Genomic DNA, 21,029 nt, shown 5'->3' on the forward strand with positions numbered 1-21,029 from the left:
TTGGAAAAATTGTGGAGAGGTGGGCACATTTATACACTGCTGGTGGTCTTGCCCGAGGGTGCAGTCGTTTGGGGCAGTAATTGTGGCAAAAATCAAGGATATCACGGGCTATAGTTTACCCTTAAGATTGGAACTCATTTTGCTTGACTGTTGGAAAGGTATTTCTATTACTTCTCTCAATAAATCCCTGATATCCCTTTTACTAGCTGCTGCTAAAATGGTGTTAGCCCAATTTTGGAAATCTCCCAATATTCCTCCAGTTAAAGCCTGGTATGCTAAAATCTGGGACAAGATAGCAGATAGTTTATGCAATATAAACAATTCAGAAGGTAATGATTCTCTGATGTACAAGTGGCTTCCATTTCTTAAATTTTCTTTTGGTCCTGTAGATCAGATATGTACATGTATACCTGGTAGATATTATGACATTATTAATTTGATGTAATTAATATATGGACAGAGTACTTATTTTTTAATTCAGCTGCCAATTATGTATGTGTGTGAGTAGGTATATATATATGTGTGTGTGTGTGTGTGTATATTGTGTTTTGTTTGTATTTTGTGTATATATATATTTTTTGTTTTCTGCTGGTATGCTAGGCTTATACACAAAGAATGATTGCAGATACAGTCATTGATTGCTTTATTTGTATGTTTATTAAATTCAATAAAAAAGTTTTTGGACCAAAAAAAAAATCTGATTTTTTAAAAAAAATTCTATGTACTTTCCACACTGTAATCTGCATCTTTAAAAAAACTTCTCTGCATCTTTAATCTATACATTTTAAAATCTTGTTAACTGGATAGTTATGTTTTGTGTCCTCATAAGGTATTGCACTATTATGCCATCTTGGTTTTGAGGAGATAAGGCCATCTAGTCCAGGATCCTGTTTCATACAGTGGCCAACCAGTTGCCCTGGAGGCCTACGAAACAGGACACAGGGATCAAGGACTTCTCCTAGTCTCCTACTACTGGTAATCAAAGGTTTACCATCTCTGAACATGGAGGCTTCCTTTAGTCACTATGACTAGTAACCATTGACAGACATATAGATCTGTTGACTCTCCACTTAAATCCACCTATGCTTATGGCCCTTATGATGTCTTCCAGCAGTGAATTCCACAATTTAATTAGTTCTTAAGTAAAGAAATACTTCCTTTTGTCTATCCTAAATCAATTGACCTCAGTTTTATTCAGTGCCATGTCCCCTAAGCATTACTGGAAAGGGAGAAAAAGTTACCCCTGGCCACTTTCTCCACCCAATGCATAATTTATACAATGCTATCATATCTCCCAATAGTCATCTTTTCTTTAATCTGAAAAGACAAAAGTCTTTAATTGTTCCTCATATAAAACCCCAACTCCATAATCATCTTGGTTGCCCTCTTCCCTACCCTTTCCAGCTCTATTTTGAGATACAGTGAATGATTAGAATTCTGCATAGTAGTCCAAATGAGAAAATCTAAATCTATCCATAAATCTATCCATGTGCATTACAATATTTTATTTCATTTTCAACCCCTTTCTTAGTAATCCTAATGGAGCTTGCCTTTTTTGATGTTGGTGCACATTGAGCCAACATTTTCATTGAGCTCTCTGCTACAACGCAGGGGAGCCAGTGTGGTGAAGTGGTTAAAGAGCTGGACTAAAACGTGTGAGACACAGATCTGAATCCTCACTCTGCAATGTCAGCTTGCTGGATGACCCTGGGCTAGTCACACAGCCTAGCCAACCTCACAGGGTTATTGGGAATATAAAACAGAGAGAATAATTGGTTTCCACTGGGGAGAAACGAGGGGTATATGTGAAGTAAATAAACAAATATTTCCCCTTCTCAGTCTGTGATAGTTCAGATCCCAACATATCTTTAAAATTAGGTTTGTTCTAATGTGCATCACCTTGTAGAACTCAATGAAAACCAACAGATATATCAGCTTCATACCATCAGTTCAAAAGCTATCAAATGTGTTCCAGAATCATGTGGTAGAAACATATCGGCAGAAGGGTAAAAGTGACAAGGAAAGATGAATTTCTCATGCAGACAAGTTCCAAAGCTTGAGTAGTGGGAGCTGATCTTAGGTCAAAGACAGTCCCTCAGGAACCCTGGTCTCAAGAGATTTAAGGCTTTGGGGCAACACCAGCACTTTGAATTGAGCTTGAAAACAAACTGGCAACCAGTATAAATGATGGGAATAAGGACAACACACAAACCACCCCTTCTATCCCCAGCACCAAACCCTTCACAATGATGGTGGTGGGCACTTCACTAGTAGGCACCCCCCAGCAGGTATTTGCCAAAAGCCTTCCTCCCATACAAAAGACCTTGATTTTGAAATTGCAAGAAATTCCAGAGGTTTTTTTGGGCTGGGGCATGAATGTGGACAAAGCACTGTAACGAATATGGTGCATCCAACAGTCACTATATTCCACAATATTGGGTTGTTCACAGGCCATTTCACCTCATCTTTATCGGTTTTACTCCTAGTCTGCAGGCTCATCCCCTCTTTCTCTTTTTTAAAAATGTGCCGATACTCATATATAAGGTTGCACCAATTCCCGCCTTCCTCTACAAATGCCCACTCAGCTGATCCTGCAAGTGCGCTCTGTCTTCCTCTGGGGCTGGTTGGCACACCAAGATCAGGACTCTGGACAGCCGAACCCCACCCCCTCCGGTTGCTGGTACTCAGAACCAGTAAATGCCGTCCCAAAAATCCCGCACTAGATCTTAAATTCTGGTTCAGCCCTGTCTCCAAACTGACCTTCTACGCTAGAATCATAGAAACCAACTGTTATGAGTCTGTGATTCTAATGCTGAAAATCAGTTTGGGGACAGAGCTGAACCAGGATTAAAGGTCTAGTGCGGAATTGGCCAAAAAAGTCTTAAATGCGATGCATGGAGAACATAGCTTTTAACGTGCCCAGGGGTCATCCGTTCACGATCGTCCTGAAGAAGCCCTTAAGAGATGTGGCGCCGCTTGAGCTTCACAACAGAGAAACGACCACCAGCCACTTCACATCCTAGGAGTGAAGGCGTTTGCCTAGACTGCAGTCCTACGCCCGCTTGAGAGGAAACCCCACTGAACACAGTGGGGCTTACTTCTAAGTAAACCAGCGTAGGGTCGCCTGCTTTGCAGCGTTCGCTCTCACTTTCGCTTCTCCAATCCCAGCCTTCCCCTGTTCCCGCGGCTGGCACGCCGAGCCCAGCTCATCTGCTCTCTTTCAACCCGGAGGACGAGTCCCCCCGCGAAGCTGATTGGACGCGCTAGTCTTTGCCTCGCGCCCGCCCTCCTTCCCCTCCCCTTACCGGGTTCCTGGCATTCGCTTCTGGTTGCGTCACCAACGCAGTGCGCGACAGCGTGACGTCAGGGGGCGGTGACGGCGGCGACGTTTCAGTCAGTCAGTCAGTCAGTGGTGCGAGGGGGAATCCGGGGGGAGGGGGGAAAAGATGGCGGACCAAATCCCGCTGCATCCGGTGCCGCGCAGCACCCAACGAAGGGCGGCTTATTACACCAACGCCTCAGCCGCTCAGCGTCATAACAGGTACCGGCTGAAAGAAAGAAGGGGAGGGGGGACAGGGACACCCAGGGGCATGGGAGGTGGTACATGGGCTTATACACTACAGCCTAACAGGAAAGGGGAGAAGAACCACAAATCTGCCTCCCCCTTCCCTGAAGATAACCAAGTATTATGTTGTCTCCTATCCCGCGGAGCTGAACTCGCCAGGCCTTTAGATGGCTGCATTGTTGTGTGTCAGCTTGCTGAGGCCAGCCGGGTGGTCCTGAGTTCGGGGGAAGGTACAAGGTTGCTGCAGGAGTCGTACTGTCATAGCAGAGTAACCTTGGGAGTTTGGAGTGCCTCTGTTCAGTTCCAGGCTCTCGGGTTTTTTTAACAGCCCGGCCTTCAGTCCTGTTTCAAGTCAAGTTCGTCTGCCATGGTTTCAAAACCATCAGAATTCAGCCGTGGAACATGCGGCCCTATAGTGATGGAGACAATGCCTCTGAGCATGTGCTGAGAACGTTTCCTGTTGCCACTGAATCTAACCCTGGGCTGTTGCAATATATCACTTTTAGAAAGATACTAACCCTATGAAGAGCAAAATATCGACAGCAGTTTTTGCACCCTAAAAAGGCAAAGAAAGTGCAAGCCGTAATGTGTTAGAGTTCCATCGGCTAATTTCTGACATGTTCAGAATTCAGGTTCATTTTGAAGAGATTGTTTTAAAAACAGATTACCGTGGGCTCTTGGGGTGAAACTGCACAGTACCGCATGGTTCCTAATTCCAAATTAGCCTTGGGAACGAAAGTGGGAAATTTGGTGAGCCTCATCCCCTCTCCCAAGTTTTCCCCTATTTCAAGATGGATTCTAACCCTTAAAGGAAGCCTACCTGTGGAAAAAGTGGTGTTGAGAATGGATGTGTGTTTTTTGGAAAAATCGAGCACAAGGTTAAACTCACTATCACCCTTGGGTTTCCCCCCTACAAATCTCTAGTTCATGTTAAGTTCATAAAAATGGTTTTGAAAACACCCATTTGCTGAGATAAAGTGTAATTGGATAAACATATGGAGCAGCGGTCTATCAGTAGCTATTAGCCACAGGGTATTGATGGAACTCTCTGGAGCAGTGAAGCTCTGTATTCTTGGTGCTTGGGGGGCAACAGTGGGAGGGCTTCTAGTGTCCTGGCCCCACTGATAGACCTCCTGATGGCACCTGGGTTTTTTGGCCACTGTGTGGCATAGAATGTTGAACTGGATGGGCCGTTGGCCTGATCCAACATGACTTCTCTTATGTTCTTATATTCAGGAGCACAAATGCCATCATGAAATATTCTCAATGAGGTTTTGTTAATTTTGTTTCTTCTGGGTATGATAATATGAGCCAAGGTCTTGGTTTGCTGTAGCTAGCCAGCACTTGTGTTCATACCTCAAGGGGATGGGAAGGGTAGCCTCTTGTGTCTGATGTCAGCGAAGCTTGGGACAATTCTGACATTGGGTTTAATTGTGGGGTCTACTCTTCACCTTTTTCTCCATCTTGAAGTTGGGATTAGAGTGAGGTTTGTAGGCACAGTAGATTTGGCAGAGACAGGAGTGTAATCTGCCATTGTAACCATGGCAGACGAATTTGTGGGCACCTATATAAGACTGTTCCATCAGTCTTCCCCTTCCTCCAGTTGTCTAGACCTGCCCAAAGTACTGTTTTTCCCGACCAAATATGTAGGCCTCATGGTATTACAAGTTGGTTGTTGCAATGCGTTGTAGATCTGTCTCTATGCTTTATATGGTTTTTATCCCTTGTTACAAATATGTCTGTCATAGACATGTTTCAACTTCCATGGTATTTTCTGAAAAAAATACAAATTTCATATGAATAACTTTATTAGTTTGTTACAGTGGCAATCTTTGTGGCATTTTAAGGCTAAGAAATGTATTGTATCATAAACTCTTGTGAGCTGAGACATAATTTGTCAAGTATGTGTATTGCTACATTCAGTTAGTAGAGAAAGATACCAAGTGTCCAATGAAGGGCACCCAGTGAATCTGGTAGATTCAGCATGGACAAAAGGAAATACTTCTTCACACAGTGAGTGATTAAAATGTGGAATTCCCTGCCAGAGGATGTAGTGATGGCCATAGGAATAAACAGCTTTATAAGTTAGTATAGATCTATCAGTGACTACTGCCCATGGTGATTTAGAAGAACCTCCACATTCAGAGGCACTAAACCTCTGAATCCCAGAGCCTGGAGGCAACTTCAGGGGAAGGTCTTGGTCTCTATGTCCTGTTGTTGGCCCTCCAGAGGAACTGATTGGCTACTGTGTGAGATAAGATGAACCATTAGTGTGATCCAACAAGGCTCTTCTTATGTTCTTAGAGGTGGAGGCAGTTATTACAAATATAGGCAGGAAGGCCTAGTACTCTGTGTTATATTACATTGCAGAGCACAAAAGAAAACAAGATCCAGTCAAAAGAATAAGAGCTAACACTTTAGAGACCAACACAATTTTTGGAGTATGATCTTTTGAGAGTCAAAGCTCCCTTCATTAGAGTTTGTATCTTGAAAATCTTCTTGTTCTCTAAGGTGCTAGTGGGCTCGAACCTAACTCTTCTGCTGCAGACCAAGACTGCTAGCCTCTTGAAAATATCACAACAAATGATCCATTGGGAATAAAATCAGACCACTTCTAAATTTTGATGAATTACAGAGTTGGGTTATCTAAATAGTGTAAACCTGTAAGAACTGTCAATTATTTCCTTTAGTGAGCTAACCCTACCAGTGTGAGCCTGCTAGTGTCAACTCAACATGTTAATTCCAGCTATGCAACTTCTTACAGCAGACTCCCCTTTATAGATTTCTGATGAGCTACTGAAACCTTTAAGTTGGTTATTCAATGTCCAGGGAAGATGAAATGCACCCTCACTAGTTTCTGAGTTTTCCTGTACATTCATTCCATTTGCCTGTTTCATTAATTACTTTAAATTTCTATCCCGCCCTCTCCGCAAGCGGACTCAGGGCGGCTAACAACATACATTTTTACAATTTAACCAATAAAAACTACAATTTAAAATTATTTAAAACACTTAAACATTTAAAACATTCCATTGCATTTTTGGTGCTGTATCATTATAATATAATTTAACGTAGATATAAATGTAAATGGTGATCATGGTACTCTGTAATGGTGTAAAGTGGCAGCTCTCTCCCAAATTAGGTTAGGTCTCAAAGGCCTGTCGAAACAGTTCAGTCTTACAGGCCCTGTGGAAAGTAGAAAGATCCCTCAGGGCCCTTATGGCCTCTGGGAGAGTATTCTACAATTCTGGCGCTGCCACCGAGAAGGCCCTAGCTCGCGTCTTCCGCAACCTAGCCTCCCTTGGTCCAGGGACGGACAACAGATTTTTTGTCCCTGAATGCAGTGCTCTCCGGGGAACGTGTGGGGAAAGGCGGTCCCGCAGATAGACAGGCCCCTGACCATAGAGGGCTTTAAAGGTCAATACCAACACCTTGAAACGGACTCGAAACACAATAGGTAGCCAGTGCAGCTCTCTCAGCACTGGCCGAATGTGCTCCCACCAGGGGAGCCCCATTAGCAGCCGCACTGCAGCGTTCTGCACTAGCTGTAGTTTCTGGGTCAGCGCCAAGGGTAGCCCCATGTAGAGAGCATTACAGTGATCTATTCTTGAGGTGACTGTAGCATGGATCACCAGTGCTAAGTCGTTGCGCTCCAGGAAGGGGGCCAACTGCCGCACCCGCCGAAGATGAAAAAAGGCGGATCTAGTAGTGGCTGCTACCTGGGCCTCCATTGTAAGAGAGGACTCCAGGAGCACACCCAAGCTCTTGACCTTGGGGGCCAGGATTAGTGACACCCCATCAAGAGCCAGCAGAGGGATTTCCCCCCCGAACCACCCCAACTCAGATAGAGAACCTCCGTCTTTGTCGGATTCAACTTCAACTGACTCAGCCTGAGCCAAGATGCTACGGCTTGAAGAAGCCAGGTCTAGATTTTCCGGGGTACAGTCGGACTGACCACCCATCAGTAGATAGAGCTGGGTGTCATCTGCATATTGGTGACATCCCAGCCCATGCCTCCTGACAATCTGGGCAAGGGGGCGCATATAGATGTTAAATAACATCGGGGACAGAACCGCACCCTGTGGCACACCACATATAAGTGGATGCCTTCGGGATGATTCTTCCCCTATGATTCTTCCCCTATTAAATTGAAACTAGAATACTTGATCTGTTGGCATTGTTACAGAGTTGGTAAACAGTACATAAAATGATTTAAATGAATGGAAAAGAATCCCTCTTAATTATTTCTTGGCCCATATGTATTTAAGTTAGTGATATTTCTCTGATGTTATTGTTATACTGCAGTGCCATAGCTTGAATTTGCATGCTAGCATTTATTTACGTGACTGAGAACAGGGCTGCTTCACTGCCCAAGAGGCCACTTGAAGCATCAGACTGGCTGAGTGGTGATGCGGGAGGAGGTGGCAAGTATAGTCTTGCCTGTGGTCCAAGGGGAGCTTCAGTCTGCTTTCAGTCATGCTACGGTGACAGCAACACAAGAGAAGGTACATGCCTCTTTTTTCCCCCTGTGTTCTCAGATCTGGGTTGCGAAGAAGGATGCTTTCTTTGCAGCATGTCTTGGGTTCTATAAGGGGTGGAGTGCTACATTGAAGGAAGGCACTTAGAGTGGTTCACTAATTTGAATTGATCCTGATTGGAGTGTCTTTTGGTTCTTTGTTGTTGGAGTGTCCTTTTTTCTCTTTTGGCTCTTTGTGTCAGAGGAGTGAGCTGCTGTTAGCTGACTGGAACTATAGGCTCCAAATCAGAATCTAGTAAGTACTGACAGCTCAGTACATTGCCATGCCATCATTAAAAGAGGGATCTGCTTGCTTAGTGCAGTGTGTATTTTTGAAGCTTTCCTTCCTGATAAGCAGGAATCTGCCAGATTTCAGTGGTTTGCTTTGGTTCATTACAGGTCCAGGCAAGAAGACCTGCAAATCTGCCACTGGATACAATTTCCATTTAAGAATAAATTTGGATCCTCTGTATCATGAATGGAAATTGGGCCATTAAACTGTCATCTCCAGATTGTTCAGGGTTGCTTTGTTATGTTTAAGTGATTTTAGATGCTAGATATTACATTTAATTAAAATATTTATGCCTATTTTCCATTTTGCTTACAGTAGTTTCCATAAATAATCCATAAAATGTTGTAGTTACATATTGTACAATAATTCTAAAAATAATCATACACTCTAACAGGGAAAAATATGTATAAACTTAAGCAGATATCCTCTTAAATAGTTACGATCGTATTACTAGATGTTGATCCAGACCTGGGTGGCCCAAGCTAGCTCAATCTTGTGAGGATCTCAGAAGCTAAGCAGGGTCACCCCTGCTCAGGATTTGGATAGGGGGAACACCAAGGAAGTCTAGGGTCACTAGGCAGAGGCAGATAATGGCAAACCACCTCTGAACAATTTGCTTTGCAAACTCTGCAGAGTCGCCGTAAGTCAGCTTTGACTTGATGGCACTTTCAATGAATAATGAACTAGAGATGAAACATGTAGCTGTTTCTAGGTTCCAAGCTGAAAAGCCACTGAAAAGGACTCCCAAGTTACTGTACTTTTAATACTTTTTGCAGATAGAAACAGAGAGCATTTCTTTACTTAGCTGGTGTCTGAACTGTCTTCTAACTGGTGTATTTATGTTGCCCATCATTCTTCTCCAATACTCATGGTTTTTTGGAAGCAGCTTCTAATACAGTGGGAGATACTGACCAGTTCTTCCTCTAAACTGAGTTAGTGTGAGCTGGCTCACAGTTTTTTAGCCTCCGACTCACACATTTTTGTCTTAGTTCAGGAAGGATGGCCCCAGAGCAAACTAATTTATGTAATAGTCAAATCGCTTGCTCACAACTTTAATGCCAGTAACTCATGAAGTAGAATTTTTGCTTTCAAGACTCCACAGCTTAGAAGGTGACATTGGTGCTGACATTAGAAAATGAAACTGCGACTGCTGGTGATTGTGCACAAGTGCTTGAATGTGCATGTAAGGCTTTTGATAATTTTTGTCAGGGTAGATATTTGTGAGCATATTAATCCACTAAATCTTACAATGTTTTACAAAAAAGTTAGCAATTATAAGAAACTTTATGAAATTAAAAATGGGGGGGGGTGTTTGTTTAACCAAGCAAGCATTTGAAAACTGTTCTGAAATGTTTTGCTGTCTCTCCCTGCAAGGAGTTATATGGTGTCTAGACTGTGTGGCCAAACATGGAACTCTTTTGAAAATACTATCTAGGGCAGCGTGTAGTCTAGTGAGGATATGAAATAGTAGGCAAAGCATCACATTTTATCAGGAATGTGTGTGCATGATCTTTCAGCCACTGCAATTGTGGAATAACCCTTAATTTTTGTTTAGTCCTTGGTTTGCAGACTTACATTTTTAGATTAATTTTTGCTCTCATTTTTTTGTGGAAGTTATTTTTTTACTTAATTTGTGCTCTACTGGTTTACAGTGTTCTCTCTCCTCAGTTTGGTCCTCACAACAATCCTGTGAGGTAGGTAAGGTTGAGAGAAGTGACTGGCCCAAGGTCACCCAGCAGACTTTCCACAACAGAGTGGCAATGATGAATGTGGGTCTCCCACATTCTAGTCTGATGCTCTAACCACAACATTGTGTTGGCTTTCTCTCTATTTCTGTACATACTTCAGTCCACTCTTTATTAAAATATTGTACTTGACTTCAGCTTTCAGAGCTGCTTACAATTCTAAATAAAAGCCATCCATTATAAAATAAAGCATCACTGAACCCCCTTGACAAGAAAAACTCTGCATCTCAGTTCCTTTAAAAGCTCTAGGAAGTAAAACAACCTCACTGTATCTCCTAAAAACTCCTAGTGTTTTGTATAACAGTTTTCTAAAGTTATATCCATGGCAGATAGAATAGATGTAGTTAACTTGCTGAATCTGTCTGTGGGCTGTGGATTTCATCATGCATACAAGAGGCTAGTAGTGGGAAATGCAGAAGTAAGCAAAAGCTTTCAAGCTGGAATGTCCTGAAAGTTGATGTGCTGTTTGGAATGAGTGGAGATCTGGTTGTAGTAACGGGAGAAAAGTTGGTAAATTTGATGGAATTTAATGGGGTAGACTTTTCATTAATTACGATGGCAACTGATATCAATATATCTGTAGAGTTCAGTGGTGATGATTTTGAAGCTGTTCTAGATCAAGTAAAAAATAATAATTGCAGGCACTAGTTGAGATTATGTAATGTGTTCAGTGTTTCAGGAAAATATTTTAATCTGTTTCTACTAGAATTTAACTGGTGGTTTTAAGAGTTTTCACCATTGTTGTGTTTGTTATGTGATTGCTATTTTATTGTAGAAGGTTTGGAGGCATGTTCTGGAACGTACATCCACTTGATATGGATCTCTGGTCGTTATTGAGCCTTATGATTGTATCATGTGAACCAGGCCCTATAAAACATAAACAGTATTACATAGTATGTGGGAATATGGGTGGTGGGCAGTGTGTCTCTCAGAGAAGCATGTTCAGTATTACTCATCTTCTCATTGAGGGGCATTTGATAAGGTTCCAGAGTTTCCAAGAATGCAGTCTGGTTTAAATGCTATTGTATGTCATAACTGAAAATCTAATATGAAACACTTCATAGTCTGGCTGCATTGTGTAGGTTCCTCATTGTAAAATATAACCATGAAGAATATTTTATATATTCTTGTGGCTGAGGCAGCAGATGTCCAAAGGACATTGGCCTTCCCCGCTCAATCTGCTCCATTTGTTCAATCTGTCTCAGTTGCCATGGGGCACTGCCTGTACCAACTGGGCACCACCCGTATCAGCAGAGTCTGGTTAGTCTAAGAGAAATATGTCCTCCCTGACATTGTAGCAGCATGCACTGTAGCTAAAAACTGTTCAGCTGCCTTCAGGTGTTAATTAAAATATTAAATATTTGTTTGGATGAATTGGTTCTATGTTTTTAGAAATTACTGTTAATTGTTTTGTCTTGTGTTGTGAGCCACCCTGAGCCCGCTTGAGAGATAGGGCAGGATACAAATTGAATAAAATAAATAAATATATTCCAATCATGCAATCAGGTTTTTTTTTTTGTTTTTGGGGTATATTGTATTGTATTTTTTTCTTACAAGTAGTTTATAATGTTTTGATATTTGTAAAGGAATTATTCGTTGTGAGCCATTCTATATTAGTTTAATATGGAATTTTGACCTTTTTAACCAAATCATGACGTTCTTAAAATTATTTCTTAATTCTACTATGTATTTCTTTTGTACTGTTGGGGATAGCTTGTTAAAATGTAGGTTACTGTGGTCCATATCTGTGTATTGTGTTAGAAATTAACTCTGTAGGCTATCCAGGTTCATTCTTCTATGACTGTAATTCTCAAAGCTTTAAAGTAAAACCAAACTTCTATACAATTCAAACATACCAATTAATTAGTAACTGTCGTTAATGTCCGTGGAAATTATTAAACCTTTTCAGAAACAAATGTAATATTAATAACATACAAATTGAGCAGGCAGTTTCTTTGATGTAGCCCTTTGGGGGGGGGAGAAATAGAAAAAATGGCTTCATTTTTATCTTGTTTCTTAGATAAGTATATCCATTTGTCTTAAATTCAAAAGCTCACTTCAAATATGCTGTTTTCAGAAGCTCATTTTTAACATGATTGTCCTTCAAACACATGCCTTAGAGGAGTTTATCTAATCTATTCTCAAATAAGATTTTTTATATTATTATTCAAGTGCAGGACTTAGTGTGTGAGTGTGACTCATGCTTATGTTTACTGCCTGGCCTTTTTGTTATCTTCCCATACCTCTAAAGTATCTTTATGTTTTTGTATCTGTGTCTGATAACAAAGTACTTAAACCCTGGACAAAAATAGTACTCTTATTATAGTTAAGCTTTGTCAATGTCTTTGTATTAATATATCAGTCAGTTCTCATGGTATCTTTATTTTAAGATCCTGCTAGTGATAGTGTCTTGCTTTCCTCCAGTGATATCTTTAAAAAAACCTAATAAAACAAGATACATCAGTTTACTGTTTCAGTCAATCCACTTGCCCAGTCCTATGAGACAGGATTAGAGTACACTATTCCAGTCAAAAGGAATGTTCTAACAAGGTGTGTGACATTGGTTTGTGGTAATGCAATATGGTAGATACAGAGGTGACTGATAAACCCCATACACTTAAAAAAATGTAATGAAAACATTGAATCTGTTAGAAATTTTAAATTCACAGTGTAGGTTTAATCCATGTGAGAAACCCTAACATACAAATATGTACTTTTATATAGATAAATGTAGAGAAATCTTAGTTTGTTCAAAATGGGCACAAACCTTGTTAAATATAGGACCTGTATACTCCCTTCCTTTTTCTCTCCCCCTTGCGTGTCATTTGAAGGTTGGAGAGTAAAGTATTCCGCTAACTAACTCTAATTGTGGTGATCAAATGTGGCTGCATGAACACATGGGGTTTATTTTCCAGGATTAAACTATAACTAAGAACCCAACAGTGCAACCCTAAACCAGTTGACCCCAATGAGAAGGGTGTAACTCTGTTTAGTGTTGCCCTGAAAGTTCCTGGGAAGGGAACTAGCTGGAATTATTTGAGGATCTCTGTCTTTTGCATGGAGTGTGTGAACCCAGATTTAACCAGATTCATACATATTATAAACAGATGTGAATTGTGATTCACACATTTCTTTGATTGTGCTGGAAAAGTTATCATGAGAGGAACTGCTGCTTAGTATATACACAATCCACTAGTGTATGCATTCCTATATATGAATTTAGTTTTGAAAAAATATAAATATCAGCACTGCTTGCTATGGAAAATTTCATGATTGGTATTACAGTACTGAAGGAAATTTGTATGCAGTTAGTAAACATGAAACTGCATCTAAAGTTCTACTAATAACTGTAGTATATTCCATATATTTTAATAATATATTAATGATGAAAGAGATTTGAAATTTCTATGTAGGTCTATAGTGGTTTTTTTTTTTAAAAAAAATACTGATGTCAGTAAAACTTCAGGTTGATACTTGTGTACAGATATAGTTGTGTCCAAGATTGGGAATTGTCTTTCAAAACAGACTTCAGGAAATGTTTATGTAGTGCAGTTCAGTGGTGCATGGCATATAGTGCTTAGAGAAATGGGAACTCAAGAGTTCTTTGCCAGAAAGTTAATATAATGCGTCAAGATTTGGGATGTTATAAATCAGGACAGAGATTTTTGCTAGAGAATATGGTTGATCTGGCTTGGAAAGTTCCTTTAGCAATCCCTTCCTTCCTTTGTCATCCAAAGGCCTCATTGTTTCTCTGGCTGGTTTCATTTTCATTCTCTCCCTCCCTCTCCCTCCCCCTCCCTCCCTTTCATTCTCTCTCTTTCTGTATTTGACTTACATTTTATTATTGACTTACATTTCCTTTGCTAGAGCCTGCAGTGCCTTCTTTTGAGGCACTATTTAAAATAAGCCTTTTTACTTTTTATAGCTTCCTTGACTTCCCCTGTTAACTATGCAGGCCTTCTTTTAGGCTTGGCAGTGCCTTTCCTGACCTGTGGAATGCATTCTGTTAGGGCTTCAAGTAGTATGATAGCTTCTAAGCATCCTCTAGGGATTTTACTTTATTGTTTATCCCCTTCAGCTTCCTTTTTACTATTCACCTCAGTTTTGTAAAGTTCCGTTTTGACATGAAACATTACAGTTTTGGACTTTAATGGTAACTTTCTATTGACCTGAATGCTGAACTTAATAACATTTTGTTCACTGGTCCCAACTGGTGTAACATATGGCCAGTCAGAAGCCATCTTGGGTGAAAGCTCCACTTGTCCCAGCCTACTTTCCAAAAACACTTGGTGGGTGCCATGAAAGGTGTCAGTGGGCACATGACATCCATGGGTGCTAGGTTGGAAACCCATGACTCAGAGCAGCTAAGACACAAACAGTGTCCTATATAGTGGGGATCATGCCATCTCCCTTATTTCTGTGGGGCCAGTGGTGTCTATAGGCCCATATGTATCTCTGATGTCTCCAGGCTTAGCCCATAGCCATTTTGGACCAAAGTTGTTTAGGGAGTTACATTTCCCTGTTGAAGCTGAGATTTTGGTATGACTATGTATTTACTGATATATAAAATCTCATTTTATTTGCTGAGGAGGCTGGAATTACCACTGCTCATTTGCATATATTAATTTAATTAATGGCCATTAATAGTGAGGCTGAGTCAGAAAGTATACGTTGGACTTATTTCAACTGCTTCTTTGATTGGTTCATGTTGGAATTTGCCCAAAATATTAATTTCTTTTAGCAGCAATTTCAGTCCTGCCTTACTTAAGCACGTGCATAGCTATACCTACCCTACTCTTTTTGGCGAAGTATATCGCACATAGCAGGATATGACATATTTAGCAGGAACAGCTTCATCAGTGAGGTTCTTTGCAACCTGTAATTACATTTGGGGGTAGCGTATAATGAGAGATAGAAATAAAATGCAAATAATATTACCAGTGCTAGCCCTTTCTTCCTCCTGTGCTAGTGAAGAAAAGCAAATGTAACATTCCTGAGCAATCTTTAATCTATTATCCAGACAGTTTCAAATAACAAGTGGTCTTGCAAACAATGGTACAACTATTAGTGGCACAGTTTGCATTATTTTGATGGTAAATTCATTGATTTGGACTTTTCTTCAGATAGAATTTTGATTCCTCATATGCTGTGAACTTTTATTTGATTTATCAACACAGCTGGCTTTTACTGTCCTCTCCTAAGAGCTGGGCTCTGGTGCTTTGCTGATACTAATGTGTTTGCCAGCATAACTAGTCAATGTATTATCTTTTATCAACAGATACCCTTACCTTTTAACTTGAGGGTGCTGGGAGCACAGCAACTACACTGGAGCCTATGGTGATACCACCCACACCCGCTAATCATGGAGTGCTGTTCTGATGGCATCCCATGTCATCCATACATCCAAAGCACAGTGATTCTGTCATGCCTTTCTGATGAACAGAAGGAATAGAGCAAGGAAAGGAACAAATGAAACATGGCGTACTTTGCTATATGGGAGGACTAGCATGCTCATTGGGAGCCTGTAACCTCTGCAGTTCTGAGACCTTGGCTTTCATTTCTTTCCTTGAAAGCCCCCATAGCCCCTCCTTTTTCACTGCTTCCATTTCTCCTCAGCCACCAGCCATCCTGCAGTTATCTACCCTTCTGTTTTCAACTTTCCCTCCTTCCCACTCCTGGCATCTGCCCCCTTCTCCAGGCAGCCCCCCATCATCCCCTTTCTCTGCTTCCTTCTCTTCTTCCACCCACCAGCCAACCTACTTTATTCTGACCCCCATCTTCAGCTATATTTATTATTTGTTTACTTCATTTATACCCCTCTTTTCTGTACAGTGGGGACCCTAAGCAGCTTATGTAATTTTCCTCTCCTCCATTTTATCCTCACAACAACTCTGTGAGGTAAGTTAGGCTGAGAATGTGAGTGCCCTAAGGTCACCTAGTGAGCTTCCACAGCAGAATGGGAATTTAGACTTGAGTGTCCCAGATCTTAGTTTGAAAGGCTGTACTACACAAGACTGACTTTCATGAGGTAGCTGTTGCTGAACGGTAGTGAGTAGCCAGACCTGGGTGAGTCATGTAGGTCATGTGGTATCAAGTCACTTGCTGGTTCCTGCATGCCTGGGCCTAATGAGTTCTCTCTCAAGGGTCAAAACAGCCCTGAAAAGGGCCATCCTTCCTATCTTTTACTAACAGAAATCAAGGCTGGCAATATTATTGGGGTTGCTAATTGAAAAAAATTGTGTGGCTCTCCATTCTGAACTAAACCACCTTCCCTTAAGGCAAGGGCTTGATTATAAGCATTTAGACTGTTCATCAAGTCATACTTGAGCAGCATGAGATATTGGGCACTATTTTAGTTTTCTGGTAGTTTATTTTCAGGCCTTCCTTAATACAAAAACCCACACATTTTAAAAATGGTCTCTGCAAACCAAATCTTGTCCTGGAGAACAGAGAAATGTCATCAACGTAAAGCAGAACTGGAATATTGCAATTGGCCAAATGGGGTGGATGTCAAAGCTCATTAAAGCAAGTCAAGAGATCGTTAATATATAGGTTGAATAAAAAAGGGCCCAAAAGGCAGCCCTGTCTAACCCCTTTATCAAGGTTAAATTGCTCAGTCAGCTTGCTGCCACAGTCACAGCAGACCTGAGCTGTAACATCTGCATGAAGTTGCTGCATGAGCTGTTGGAAATTGGTGTATTTTTCTATCAGATGATATAGAACTAGACAATCGTCTTTTTGTTTGTTTGTTTTAGTGTATACATTTTAGTTTTATTAAAGAAGAAAACTAGAAGACATACAAAAAATTAAAAACTTCCAAAACCATACACTTAAAAAAAAACCCTCTAAAAGGTTATGGGGATAGGAATATAAAAGGCTTCCAACTTTCTCTACAACAAATATAATTTTATCACATTTTCCTTGATGATAATTACAAACACAAAATCTCTCTTCATTCCCTGTAGGTATATTTCTTAGTCAGAGAAACCACAAATTATCAAGTCATCCGTATCTTTTTCATGCAAAAAGTCAATGAGGAGTTTCCAGTCTCTAATAAGTGTCATAATTGTCTTTTCCCTAACCAGTACTTTAGCATAGCTGTATAGCCCAGCAGTTTCTCAATCCATTCTTCTGCTGTAGGTATTGCTGGACATTTCAGTTTCTGCACATATGTCATTCTCATTGCCGTAGACATATATATTTTGCTATAGTTCACTTATAATCCTTTATACTTCTTTACTTCATTAATGTTCTTACTCCATAGTGAAGGCCCAAAGCATCTTACATCATTCTCTCTCCTCTGTTATAACCTCACAAGGTGTGAGCAGGTTAGGCTTGAGAATGTGTGACTGGACCAAGGGATTCAAATGTGGGTCTTCCAGATCCTCCCCTCACACACTAATTACACTGGGTTTTGTAAGGTAGCTGCTAGCAGCTGGGCCTGGATGGGCCTGGATGAGTCATGTAAGTTGCATTGTAGCAAGTTGCCCAATGGTCACTGGCAGGTCTGACCCCGGTGATTCCTCCCTCAAAGGCCAGAACAGCCCTGGAAAGGGCCTTGCCCCTTGACATGCCTTTTTACTGACTAAAACCAAAGCTTGAAATCTGACAGTACAGTTGTGGTTGCCTAACAGTGGCCACTGAGGATATTTGTGTCTTAAAATTACAGGTACAGGGTGTAATTGTTTCCAGTGGGAATGTATCTTGAAGGCGACTTTGCATCTGTATAAATGTTGTAGGAGAATCAGGACCAAATAACCCATAGACTGGTTTGAGAGTGAACAGCGTAGTTCTTCTGCTGAGTTAAGCATATTTGGTGCTCCATCTTACTTGGATGGGACCTTCCTGGTAACCTTTTAGTAAGTTGCATTTAGCTCTGAGAAAGTGTTGGGTATAAAGACAACTACGCCTTCGTGGCGGTGTATCTGTAGGTGCATCCTATGATTTGTTACTTATTCTGAAGTTTTGTGTAGTCGTAAAGTAAAAGAAAATAACTTTTTAAAAGTAGATATGATGTAGACAGTAAAATGCAGCTGAAACTTAATGCACACACTTTTAGTTACTTTATTCCTTTTAGAAGCCATTAGAGTTCAAAGAAAACATGGTATAATTTTCACAGCAGATGTTTATATAAAAGTTAATTTTAAAGTATTTATTGTAATCTTTCCTCTTCTCAGTTTTTTGTTAGAAGTTGTTTAATATTAATGTTTTTCCTTGTGAAACCATTTTTTTTCAAGATGCCTGTCTCCACAGCTGATTTAGTACCACTTGTGTTCTGTTTTGCATTCTTAGTGCTTTATTCATGTTGCTTTGAGAGCTTCTTTATATTATAAAAGTTTCTAGCTTTACACTTAATTGGTTTGTCAGTCATGGAAAACCAGCACCTCAGACAATTAATTGTACACGACACTAGATTGCAAAGAAACTGAGATTTTCCCCCCCTATGAAAAATCCATTATTCATCATTGTATTGTTTTTAAATACTATGGTAAAAATTTTCAGCACAATAGGAAAATTGCTTTTGGGAAAGAATAAATTGCTTGCCAGTTCAAAGGCTGCATTTTGAAGTCAAGTTAGTAAATGTGATACTTGTTATCTGGCTTTTGCTGTTGTATACTTTAAAAAGTGCTCATAGAACTAAAATACTTTGAGAAAAGGTAAAATATTTCCATAAGGGAAGGTATCATTTTAATTATATGAAAGCTTATTTTTTCAGGAGATTCTTAAACTTTATTGTGAATATGCATGCATAATCATTGTTAAAACTGGATGCAGTCTGTTTTCTTAGATTTATTAAAGGCACATTTCCATATAGAAGCAAATGCAGCTAAACAGTACTTTCATTGATATATTTCATTGACAGGATCTTGTACAAATAAGCCATTGTTTTCCTTTGGCTCTGTAGCTGGTTTAACTGTTTTGTATCTGTGCATGCAAAGAAATTAGTGCAACAAAGTACAAATATAAAATCCATATATTTGCCTCCAGGGCAATTACTGTTGTTTGTATGATGTTGTTAGATTATACCATATTTTACAGATAATGTGTTGGATCCAAAGTATTAATGAAGCTCTGATCACAGTACAGAAGTGCCCCACTGCACCTGCCACACCCTCTGAAATGCTGCCTCTGGAGTCAAGGACACTCTCTGAAAAAGACTTGGGTTTTGTGTGGAATCTGCAGTTGCAGGGGGAAATTCTCTGCTGTTGGAGGCTTTGGAGTGCTGTTGGAGTGGAAGAAGAGCATTGGATCCAATCCATGGTTTATTAAAGGGCACTTCGTACCATGTAAAGTTTAGAAAGATCTGTCATTTAGTAAATCCCCATTGTTGATAATGCCTGGGAAAGAAAATGGGAGCGTTTTATATATTCATGTGGGTGACCATGTTGGTCTGAAGCAGCAGAACCAGTGGCACCTTTAAGCAACTAAATTTTATTCAAAGCTTAAATAAAATTTTGTTGGTTTTAAAGGTGCGGCTGGACTCAAACTTTGTTCACTTTATATGTTAGGCTTGACTTTATGTGAACAGGTTTTTTGAAACATGCAGCATGTTCTTATTCATGACAGAAGTATAACTTGATATGGATTCGTTGGTGTTTGTCACTTAAAAATAGGAGTAATAGTGAGCTGATTTTTAATCCATTAATTGCAGGAAGGGTTTTAATTACACTAAAAATAAATACAATAAATTACTCTTAATCTCTCACTGGATTAATAAATCATGGTCTGTTTTAGGTCTTTTAAAGTTAATATTTAATTAAATAAAAATAAAGGAAATTGCAATGGTCAAGAAAGTTAGAGGTTTAGATTAAGCATGGGCACAAACTGTGGAAATAGTGGTTTTCTTTTGTTTTGTAATTTGTTTGATTTCTGAACTTGTTTGTGGGTTGTTGGCTCATTTGGTTCCAGAGGGACGGTGGCTCAGTGGTAGAGCATCTGCTTGGGAAGCAGAAGGTCCCAGGTTCAATCCCCGGCATCTCCAACTAAAAAGGGTCCAGGCAAATAGGTGTGAAAAACCTCAGCTTGAGACCCTGGAGAGCCGCTGCCAGTCTGAGAAGACAATACTGACTTTGATGGACCGAGGGTCTGATTCCGTATAAGGCAGCTTCATATGTTCATATGTTCATATAAGAGGCGTAAAACACCAGGAGTCTTCAGCAGGCTCTTTTCCACCTGCCTTCCAGCTTTGGTGAAGATTGGATTTGGAATGTTTGAGTTATAGCCTCCCAAAGCAGGTGCCCCCAGGAAAGCTCAGCTTCAGCTCTCACTCTTCTCTCTTCAAGCTGCAGAATGGGAGCTCTGTGATTGGCTCCTGGAGCTGCCAATCATGCTATAGACAACTGCTATGGGTATTTCTAAGGCTCTCAGAAGTCCACCACCATTGTTGCCTAATTGATTGAATCAGCTCCAGGCTGCCTGGAAAAATGACTTGCACAAATGAACCAAACAAATCATTAACGTTCAAACTGGGTCAGAATGAACCATGAATTGGCCCAATTCGTACACAATTTGTGATTTGTGCCCATGCCTAGTTTAGATATCTTACAGGAAAAATCAGTTTAGCATATTTAATTACCATAATTCATGCTTAAAATTTGTATGTCTGGTTTTTAAAATTAACTTAAGTGCTTTGCATGTTCTATTAAGGAAATTTGGGGGGAAGTTGCTGTCAGTCTATTGTAGGAAAGCATAACAGAAGTCCAGTGGTATTTTAAAGACTAACAGCATTTATTCCACCATGAGCTTTTGTGAGTCAGAGTTCACTTCCTCAAATGCAATGCATTTGTTTTGTTTTGCTAGCAAATGAAGTAAGGGTCCCATTTATAAAGCAAGCATGACTGTTGTGCATAAACCAGTGTTCTCCCTCTGTTTGGCCCATGTGCAAGTTTTTAGACACGTTTAAATAAGTGT

The 21,029-nt window shown here is 40.3% G+C and overlaps 1 protein-coding gene across 2 annotated transcripts in view; it reads left to right on the forward strand.

Annotated features, from left to right (window-relative positions):
* The first annotated feature begins 3,394 nt into the window (after positions 1-3,394).
* ATP9B (ATPase phospholipid transporting 9B (putative)) overlaps positions 3,395-21,029 on the forward strand; it is a 233,597-nt gene continuing 215,962 nt past the window's right edge. For both annotated transcript variants that reach the window (XM_060244097.1, XM_060244098.1), the window contains exon 1: positions 3,395-3,541. In XM_060244097.1, coding sequence (XP_060100080.1) covers positions 3,447-3,541 — 95 coding nt within the window. In that variant the 5' untranslated portion in view covers positions 3,395-3,446. The remainder of the gene's footprint in view (positions 3,542-21,029) is intronic.

This window comes from Heteronotia binoei, chromosome 7, assembly GCF_032191835.1.
Source record: "Heteronotia binoei isolate CCM8104 ecotype False Entrance Well chromosome 7, APGP_CSIRO_Hbin_v1, whole genome shotgun sequence".
NCBI classification, from domain to species: domain Eukaryota; kingdom Metazoa; phylum Chordata; class Lepidosauria; order Squamata; family Gekkonidae; genus Heteronotia; species Heteronotia binoei.